This window comes from Hippocampus comes, unplaced genomic scaffold (assembly GCF_001891065.2).
Source record: "Hippocampus comes isolate QL1 unplaced genomic scaffold, H_comes_QL1_v1.1 scaffold326, whole genome shotgun sequence".
In the NCBI taxonomy this organism is placed as follows: Eukaryota; Metazoa; Chordata; class Actinopteri; order Syngnathiformes; family Syngnathidae; genus Hippocampus; species Hippocampus comes.
In genome coordinates this window covers 745,330-756,141 of record NW_017805930.1, presented here as the reverse complement: position 1 = coordinate 756,141, position 10,812 = coordinate 745,330, and the positions used below count along the sequence as shown (strand labels likewise).

Sequence of the window (10,812 nt, the reverse complement as noted above, 5' to 3'; positions counted from 1 at the left end):
ACGTGCCGAAAGGAGAAGAAGAAGAAGAAGAAGTATATACATATGAACGCTTTTATTGCAGAGTTGTGAGCGTTAAGTTTTACGGAGGTGAAAAAAAAAAAGAGACATCAGAATATAAGCCTCATGTGTTGCCATTCCACCTCGAGGGGTCACAGTTGGACCAGGCTGGTCCAACTGCTGCTTTTCATTTACAAAGCGGTGACATCAAGAAACATCAATGTCCTTCTTGAAATAATCATCATGCTAATGGATGACACATGGTTGTTTGATTTGCTTTGTTTTGACGCAAAAAGTCACAATTGATGCTTCTGGGCCAAGACTCCCATTCGGGACAATTCATTAGGAACACACGATGAACGCTGACTTTTGATTGACACTGACTTAAAAATATGTTTATGATTGTGATTGTGAAACAGCAGCTGCGTGTAATCTTCTGGTGACCTGAATTAGCCACAGGAGAGGCCGAAATATGAACACAGGATTTCCTTAGATTAATTTTTCATATCCCCACACACACATGTATAATTGATCAAACTGTCTGCACATGTAAGTCAGTTCCAACCAGAAGAGAGTGTTTGGTTCTGGAATGCCACACAGAGAGAAAAGCTGCCAACATTTGCTGGGGCTCAATTAGGCTTTGATGTTTAAAAAAATATATACATATATATAAATCTGAAGATTTGGGAATAAATAATTGTGTAAAACAGATCAAGTAAAATTGATTATGTTCTCGTTGTCATATGAATCAAATAAATGTTCTGGCATTGAACTAAATCAACTGTACAGAAGGCTCTGACAGAAACAGCTCCATAGATAGTTCTACAGAACAAAAGATGATTGATTGAATAGTTCCCATGGTGCGGAGAGCAACTCAAACGCGGGTGGTGTAATTCCTACAAGTGGCAGCAGAGGTCACTGTTGCTAAGCATGAACGAAGTACAAGCGAGACCGTCAAAGTATATATTACGTCTGTGCTCATATTTCATATTTGAGCAATCTATTCGACCTATCAATAGAAAGTATATACCTACCTAGCCAGCCACAAAGCTCTACCGAACTAAAAAAAACAAACAAACAACTACCATTGAAAATACCATTTATCTTCCATCTAACTACACTCCCATCAGTCTCCATCTAGACACCCACCCACGTATCTATCTGCCAACTGCCCCATTTATCTACCTACCAACCTACCTACCCAGCATACCAACTGAATAAAGGTAACTACAGCACCTTCTAACCCATTCGTCAATCTATGGACCTACTGTTCTTACATACCTACCCTCCTAAACTACCTTCTGACCCATCCAGCTTGCTGCAAGTCACTCCATGACTTTCAATTCAACAACCCACTTGCCTACATACCCATCTATCTCCCTACCTACCCATCTACTCACTGACCACCGCCCTACACTCATACCAATCTACATATTACCTACCTACCAACGTATCTATCTACATACCTACTGACTTAAATACCAACCCATCTATCAATCTGCCTGCCTAAATATCTTTCACCCCATCTACACACCCATCTATGCAGCAACCACTCTTCAAAAAAGACCCGAACAATCTACTACCTGCGATCTATGGACAAATGAACAACCTACCTAACCGTCCATTTACTCATCTACATACCTTTTTAGCTACCTTCGAAGCTGCCTACCCAACAATCAACTAACATACGTAGATACCCATCAATGTACCCACCTTCTGTTCTACATAATTATCTCGCTAACTACCTCCAACATACCTACCTAGCAGGTGGCATACTGTTCCTTTCCCCCCCAACTCATCAATTATATCTACCTACCTAGCTACCCATCCACCTATCAACCCACCCGTCTACAGGATTCACTCACCTATCTATTGACTGACTAATCGTATATCCCGACCTATGCGATCTTATCCTAACCACTGTGCAAACCAAATTCTTCAAAAACACTGATCCAAACACAGACGCCACTTTTGTGTGTTACTTCCTGTTGTGTAGCGTCACGGTGACATGCCCCCTGCCAGATTAGCGCGCCGCTGTGCCAAAGTTGAATAACATGCGTCAGAACGTCGTCAAACGTTCACCTCCACCTCAGTCGACAACATACACGCAAACAAATAAAAATATGTGCGCACACACCCCCCCACACACACACACGCCAGGGCTGCAACGCAATCATCCATCGCTCTTATGCTGTCTGGGAAGAATGAGAAGGATTGACGTCTTTCTGGCCATCTGCCGCTCCCCATCTACCATCCCTCCATCTTCTTTGAGAGGATTAAGTGTGTTGATACGTGTATCTTTGTCCCATCAATGGTGTGCATGCCTGTATGCGTGTGTGTTGGTCCAGTAATTTCTTTGTGATTTTTTTTTTAACATCTTTAACTGTGACGTGTGACCCCCTTTCCCATGGCAAATCCACCCACAGAAGGCAAGAAGAAAATGCTACTCTTAAAGGAACTTTTGAGGGCGTTTTATTGTATACACACACGCACACACATTCACGCATGCAGGCACACAGACAAACACACAAGACCTGCCGCGTCGAAAGAAAAAGAATGGCATTCAAGCGAAGTCAGGACGTGGGAGGTGTACGTTCCAACAAGATAAAACTAGACTAAAAGTCAAAACAACACCAAAAAAATGGTGTGGCTCGTATGTTTTTCGGCAACAGTGTGTCATTAAACACAAGGAAAGCAGTAAGAAAACTGCAAAGTGATGAGAAATGGAAGGACTTGAACATGTCATAAAATTGGAGGAAGTGGTCCGGTATGGACAAACTTTCCTCCGCCTCAACTAGGCCAAACGAGGAAACAAAGACGACTTGGAAAATTTGGTAGTGGTGACATGATCTTGGTCAGGGTGCCAGAAGTGGTACAGCATGGACAACTGTTCTGCATGCTGTACCATACTGGACCAAACAGTGCTAGTTGGTGGAAATGAGGACGACGTGGTGGAATCGACTGAGAATGTGCTGCAGTTCCACCAATGAAGGAGAAACAAAAGTGGTCTCAGGAAGTGGTACAGTAAATTTAACTTCTCCCCGACTGCACCAAACGGTGCTGCCTGGTGGAAACACGGCTTTCACAGCGGAGTGGTTTGATTTGAAAATGACAAATCCAAGACAGTGAGAGATAAATTAATTTAATAATTTTAGCATCAAATGGGAAGTGTTTTGATTGTAACATGAGTTGAACCAAGTTAGTTGTTTTCATGGTAGGTCACACGGTTGGATGGCATGCCGCCGGTCGTACGCGGTGTCGTCGCTCTCCTCGCCGTCGCTGGGTTCGCCCAGAATGCGCTCTCGTTCTCGCTCTTCTTCCTCCTCCGTCTCGCTCTCTCGGTACAGGCGGTCCCGGTCCCGGTAGCAGAGAGACAGGGCGGGGACCTAGGGGACCACAAACACGTCATTTCAGCCAAGTTATGACGTTAAGTGTTTGAACCCTTACTTCACACTTTTGCTTTCTATCTCTCTAGCTATGTACTTCTTTACTGTATATGCGCAACCACCTGCTTACAACTCGCTCCAGCTACCTATCTAAGAACATATCTACACATCCTTCCTACCTATCCAGTATATCAATATGCTGTACCCACCTATCAATGTACCCAAGTGCCGACCCATCTATCAACCTACCCAACAATCTACACATATCTGCTGTATCTATCCATCCTACATACCAACAATAGACCTGCCATTCGCCTAGCGACCTATGTACCCAGTACCAGCCTAGCTATGTATCCTAACTAATCTACCTACCAAACAATCTACCTACCTTAATAAACGAACATCTATCTGATTGCTAGATACCTAGCTACTAATTGAGCAAACTACCTACCCACCTATCTGACTACCTAACTACCTATCCTCCCTTCGACATACCTACCAATCTACTTAACTACCCAACCAACAATTTACCATCATCCCTATAGCCACCTACCAGTCTACCTACTTATTGAATTCAATACTTAACCAATTCACCGACCTAACCAAAAATGCACCGACCTAACCCAAAATTTAACTCCATAATTTACATAAGAGTACAATTTCTCCAAGGCTACGTAAAATGACATTGAACCTACACGTGGAGGACAAAGCATGCTGGTACCTGGTTGTCGTGGCTGGGCAGGGCGCAGTAGCCCGGCTCCGTCCTGCAGAGGAGGCGAGGCGAGTGGGCGCGGAAAGGCCGAGGAGAGTGGGAGCACACGGAACGCGGGGAAGGCGAGCGGATAGAGCGCGGAGACGGTGAACGGATAGAACGGGATGGAGAATAGGTGACCGAGTGGGACTGGGATAGGACGTGGCCGTGGTGGTTTTGCTTGGGAGGGCGGGGCGAACGGGGGGGAAGCTCGGGCGGCTTGAGCGGGTCCACAAGGTCCATCTCGGTGAGGATGGGCGGTGGCGGGATGAAATCCAATTCTTCCTCCACCGGAAGAATTTGCATTTCGGCCGCATCTATTTCCTGGAGCTCCACTTTGGACAAGTGGTCCACGATACCGGCCCCGAACGAGTCGCCCACAACGTTGATGGAGGTGCGCATCCGGTCGCTGAGTGGTAGAAGGAGTGAGTCATAAGTCTCAAATCTTAAGCTGCAAAATGTCCTCCCCAAGTTACCGTGGCCAAAATCAAGCAGGTGCGAGTCCCTCCCTCAATTTTTCAAATCAAGTTTTTACTTGGATTATGCAAATCATAAATCAAGCCATCTAATCTTCTCCGTCCACTCCACGTGCCCCAATGAACAACCAATGGCCAGCGTGTTTAAAGAGCAAATCGTAACAAAAGGACCATGGCGATCTGTACTAGAGGTCTTCTCCAAACCAGGCGGTTGCTGGTTGGATCCAAAGCCAGAAGTCATAACATTCGAGGCCCGAGTTATTGTAGAAAAAAAAAAAAAAATCAAGTCAGAAGCTCGATATCATAGTTGTCACATCGCTAATTATTGAGTTTCATGACTTGGCAAGTCAAGTCTCACCAGCAACAAGCCAAAGTCAATTTGAGATTTTCATGAGTTTTAGCTTAGTCAGTCGCAAATCTAAATTCAGTGACGCAAGCCTGAGTTGAATCAAGGCTGTGACTTGAATCCTCCACCTCTGCTAAGTGGACAATGGTTTTCCCCCGTGTGAATGACACCAAGCCGCTAAATGCCTTTTGACTCACAGCAGCCAGTCGACGGCGATGAGCAGACTGATGTCCTGGGTGGGGAGGCCCACGGCCGTCAGGATCAACAACATGGTGACCAATCCGGCACTCGGAATGCTGGCTGCTCCCACACTGGCCAGCGTGGCCGTCATGCTGCCATGAGAAAGGACAACCGTATCAAGGACATGTAGCCAACAACTTTGTCGACGACCATGCATTTGGAATTGTTTCTTGAGCCCAATCTGGAAGGAGACTGACTTGTATGATTCTTCTCTACAAGAACAAGTTTTTTTTTCCCGTCTTTTTTTTTTTTTTTGTCACCATGCTGCATTGTCGGGTGGAAGTGGTACTTACAGATTCCCATCATCCCTGAACTAGGAATCTTTGTAGGACCAATGTGTTTTTGGACCAGAGCAACTCTCTGAATACAGTTCATTTTGGAAGTGACCATCCTTTTGGGCAGTTTGTTTAGGGACACTTTCCTTGAGCTGAGGAAATGTCTTAAAGTTAACTTGCAAAACCATAAATGAGGTAGTGAGAACAAGGGATTTCAAAATTAAAGACCTTGCCAAGTGAAATTAGAGGTTTGTTTTTCGAGATGGTACATTATACATATTTGAAGATTATTGCTGAAAATTTCCCTGATTGGGGTGTGGCTAAAATGGGGTCCAGGACGCACTCGGGGCCCAGCACGAGCCACTCCTCCTCCATTATAAGAACTTAAGGGACTTAATTCACATCAGTGGTTAGTTAGCTAGATAGCTATGCTGTGGTCGCTGTAGAGAGCCTTGTTGTTGGCCACAAGTGTAGGCAGGTCACGGAAAAAAGGTAGAAGAGCAAGTTAACATAACTAATGAACTAAATAATAAATAAGTAGTAAATAGTCCAAAGTGGCAGCCAATATGTGGACTTGGCGCTGGCGATCCTGCTTTTGAAACACTTGTCGTGGCGTGGAACAGCTTATGCAGAGTCTTAAGAAAGATGCTAGCTGAAGTAGTATCAATTTTTGGGAATATTATTTGTATATACACTGTATGTTATTTGATTGACAGTTGAGTGGAGCGGTTTCAGTTCATTTAACAGACCTGCACACAGCATTCAAAAGCAGAGAAAACAGCTTGATTTTGCATGTGTCGGGCAATTTTAGCATCTAGTTTTCTTTCTTCACTGTCTGCTGAACTTTTGTGGACATCAACGTTCTACATCTGTGAATACGATAGTCAGCAATGCGCCACATTTTTACGACCATCTCTTGGCCACAAGAGACGATTCAATATTTCGAAGTTAGACTCTGGCGGTCAAGCTGTCATTGATCAAATACTTGCATACACACTGGGACTCATTTGTCAGGGCGCTTGTGACAAATGTTTGCCATCACTGTGAGGAATGAACAAGTTGACTGGTCAGATGTTCATCTCTCCACATCAAACCTGACAATGCGGACGAGTTGCACTTCCTCCAAATGACTTGTGAGTCATTGTGACCTAGCTCCATGGTAGGGATTTGAACTTTAGCAACATGAAAGCGGGCTGGTTTAAAAAGCCACTTAACTGCAGACAGATGCGGCAACCAGTAAAATGTTGGTATTATTACACGATGCGAGGCCGACAAACCACAGACAACAAAGCGCACGCAGGGAAGAAATGCTCGTCAGCAAGTGCAAGTCTGCTGGAACAGACAAGACCTCCGACAGGAATCGATTATGCACAAATGGGAAACACACAGACACACACACAAAGCATCCAAAGAGCGCTGCTAGGATCCTGAGGAAAACAAGAAGAAAAACGTTGGATAATTGAATTTGTCACAGAGTACAGTACTTCGAAATGTATTACATCTGCCAGGGAGGTTATAGTATTATGGCTCTAACTTTGATTTGAACTTTTTTAATATAAATCAAAGATGTTCCACGACCGGGTTGATGTGCCCCATTAAGAGAATCCACAAGTGAATGAAATACAGTTTGAGAAAAGCCTTTCAGGGTGGTGTGCTCTTAGTTTTTTTCATTCATTGCATTATAAATTATAAACCAAATAAAAAGCATAATTTATTATTAATAGTCAATATATGTTGATCAATGCCTTTCATTCCGGATTACAAAAACGATCACCTGCAGCTTTGACTTTGCAGCCTGTACCCAAATAGAGGCCAGCTTGTGTACAGGGGAGCGTCCCCTCCCCATTTTCTTCAACACTGCAGTGTTGCAGACCAGACCAGGAACTGAATCATAAAATACTGTATGTTTGTTCATTTTCTGTATGGCATTTTAGAATAATGTCCTGTTTATTTACAATAAAGGAATGGAAAAGTTGATTTTTTTAAAAGCCGATTCACCAAGTCATCCAAAGGAAAAAAAATGGACAGATTAATCACTTTATAATAATGGTGTGTGTTTTTTTTTTTTTTTTTTTTAGCCTGACCTCACGGTAACAATCTGGCCACCGTCCAGCGTGATGTCATTCATCTGCGCGATGAAGATGGCCGCCACGGCCTCATAGAGCGCCGTGCCGTCCATGTTGATGGTGGCGCCGATGGGCAGCACGAAGCGGGTCACGCGCTTGTCGATCTTCAGGTTTTCCTCCAGGCAGCGGAAGGTCACCGGCAAAGTCCCAGCGCTGAACATTGACACAAAATAGGCAGACAGGTGGTGACTTGCGGAGGTGAGGACAGACGTGGGGGGTCAGCAGTTGGCATGGAGACCAAATAATGCGGAAAAAGTGAACAGAAGCGAGCCTCCTCCGGAAAAGCTGGTCCGGGCCACGCTGGCCATCAGGCGCGTGTATTAGAGGAATTTGATTCCCGGGTGGAGCTAAGCTGGGCTCGTAATATCATTAAAGGAAAGAAATCTTGATAGGATTTCCCATTTGGATTCAAGTCATGTGGCAAAATAACAGTTGCTTGGCATTGGATTTTGCTTTGTTTGTTGTTCCTGGGACGGCAAAACTTTTGGGCTTCAAGAGCCATGTCGGTGTTTGAAAACACAAAGATGGACGACGTAATCTGTCATTGTGGTGCATAAAAAAGTCAAACTATGAACTTTTTTTGTATGTAATATACTGTATACTAAAGATCAGGGGATATTGTTAATGTTTGACAACTGTGGGCATGTGAAGCCATTTGAGATTTTTCTGTGATTCAGGGCTGTATAAATAAATTTGACTTGACTTGAATTAAGAATTAATAGAGTCAACTACCCACTTTTTTGATTCTAATGTATATAAAGAATAGCTTATTCATAAAAAAATATATCATTTAGAATTGATCCACCAAATTAAATTATAAAAATAACCTGCATCAATAATTAAATATCAAAATTCCTATTATTGATATTAATTATTGATAATTAAGTAAAAAAGTGGAATTGCATTATCAAAATAAGCTTACATATACAGTATGGATTCAGTTATGGTATTGAATAATTACTGAGCCGATTTAACTTCTGTAATATTATAAATATAAACAATAAACAGTTTTACAAATAGTTCACACATTTGCATAATGTATAAACAATAAACAAAATTAATGATTTATCACATATGCATACATTCATTTTTTTAATCCACTTATCCTCACAAGGGTCGCAGGCGTGCCGGAGCCTATCCCAGTTGTCTTCGGGCAGTAGGTGGAGGACACCCTGAACTGGTTGCCAGCCAATCGCAGGCACACAAAGACGAACAACATGCAATTCCACACAGGAAGGCCAGAGCCGGAATCGAACTCTGCACCTCCGCACTGTGGGACCGACATCCTTACTAGTCGACCACCATGTCGCCCTATATGCATACACTGCTTCTCTGTTTTTTTTAAAATTGCATTTATTTCTGTAGCTGATCTAAAAATGGTTTTACCGCATCCTTCTCACCTACTGGCCGTGCCCAATGCGGTGATCCACGCCTGGAAGATGCCTGAGTAGAAGGTGAAGGGGCTCTTGCGGGTGATGCCGAAGAAGATGGCGGGTAGGATGAGGCCGCCGTGTATCATTAGGCCCACCATGACGGTCACCATGTACATGCCCAGCTGCCGTGCCACCAACTCCAGATTCCCGATGGCCGCAATTTTGCCCGCGATCAACGAGGCGATGCCCACCGGGGAATACCTGCAAAAATGTTTGCGGTCAGTCCTTTGGGCCTTGGCAGAGGTTGTGATGGCACTCACGTCTGTGCTGAAAATGGTATTCTTTTTTTCATGTTGCCACAAACAGGAGTGTAATAGCCTCATTCACCATGTGATCTACATTCCAGTACAAATCATGAGAGACAGAATCTGCGAACGCCATTGATATTTTAATGTCACCACTTACAGGACTGGAATGCAACAGTTTACCTAGTTTACATTCATTTGGGACTGTACTTTTTGTTGTTACAGTCCACTTGCATTGGGGCCAAGTGAGGCAATACCCCACCAGATGCAGCATAAGGAGCCGTGACAGCCATCTGCCAACTAAAAGATCTAAAGTGGCATTTATCAGATTGCCTGTTGAGCCTTGACGGAAGTCTACGCTCTCCATTCTGGTCGGAAAAAAATGTTTGTATTCAACATGGCATGGCTTCATTTCAACGGGCAGCTCAGATTCCTGTCCAGCTGCTTCTTCACTGCGGCAACGTCACTCCGGACAGGTCAGCTGCATTCCGACGTTGGTGTCCAGTGGCAGTTGTTTTTCCGAAGCGTGCCGCGCACGCGCTGATGGATGTCTTCCTCGTAGAATGCGAGTTTTTGTATACACTGGCCTCTGTGTTTAGCTGCTGGCTAATGTGTTTACATAGAGCGAGTGATGCAAACATGCATGTTTCCTCTGGTGACCAGCTGCATATGGACAGTGTTTTTTCGACACCACCCACCGCAGTTGAGCCTCTCCACGTGGTCTTCATTCTGTTGCTCTGATGTTACTGCTGAATTGCGGTGGTAAGTAAAAAAGCACAAATACTGCAGTACCTTGACTTACAGTCGTTAAAGTCATTCCGTCAAAAAGTGATTCACTGCTTGCAGATTCACTTATTTGCAGATAGTGTTCGGGAACATATCCTGCGTTAATCACCATTTTGTGGCATCTTGGTGCGAAGGAAGTAAGTTGAGACGCTTCATGCAGTGTTTTGCCGCCGGCTTTGTGACATCTACAGGCAATTCTAAATACTTTGTGGTGGGCGTCGATTATTTGCGGATTTGTGCTCTCAAAAATATTTTTTTCTTTAGGTTGTACAGGTTAGCGGTCACATTAATGGTGGAAGAAGTTTTGAAAATAATATTATTATAGAGACGTTTTTTACATCACAAAAACGTGGCATTTGAACAGGGGGGTGTAGACCTTTTATAGCTACTGCAATTGACAGTAAAAGTTCATTTTTCTTACATTTCAACATCTGGACATTATTATTATTTATTATTTTTTTTACTTGCACTTAAGTCAAGACGTTGAATCAGTACTTCTGCTTTTACCAGAAGGTCCCCCCCCCTCGCTCCCCTTCCCCATACGCACACAAGTAGAGACGTATCTGTAATTCTACTTAAGTACAGGGTGTGAGTACTTCTGCCACTTCTGCGAGATGGTTACACTGTGGAGATGTTCCGCGACGTCCCCCAGGGGAGAAGTCAACATTGTTCGTACTCCCCGAGCATGTGTGCATACCACAGAGTCCAGGATCCCATCTGTCCATGTCCTTCACACCGACGCCCCCCCCAC

At 44.0% G+C, this 10,812-nt stretch overlaps 1 protein-coding gene across 1 annotated transcript in view; it reads right to left on the bottom strand.

Moving 5' to 3' along the window:
• Positions 1 to 3,121: 3,121 nt before the first annotated feature.
• Positions 3,122 to 10,812, bottom strand: part of slc1a9 (solute carrier family 1 member 9) — a 25,658-nt gene continuing 17,967 nt past the window's right edge. The window contains exons 7-11 of the mRNA XM_019889847.1: positions 8,998 to 9,231; positions 7,556 to 7,750; positions 5,154 to 5,288; positions 4,105 to 4,543; positions 3,122 to 3,383 (exon numbers count right to left, since the gene is read on the bottom strand). Of these exons, the coding sequence (XP_019745406.1) occupies positions 3,207 to 3,383; positions 4,105 to 4,543; positions 5,154 to 5,288; positions 7,556 to 7,750; positions 8,998 to 9,231 (1,180 nt within the window). The 3' untranslated portion in view covers positions 3,122 to 3,206. The remainder of the gene's footprint in view (positions 3,384 to 4,104; positions 4,544 to 5,153; positions 5,289 to 7,555; positions 7,751 to 8,997; positions 9,232 to 10,812) is intronic.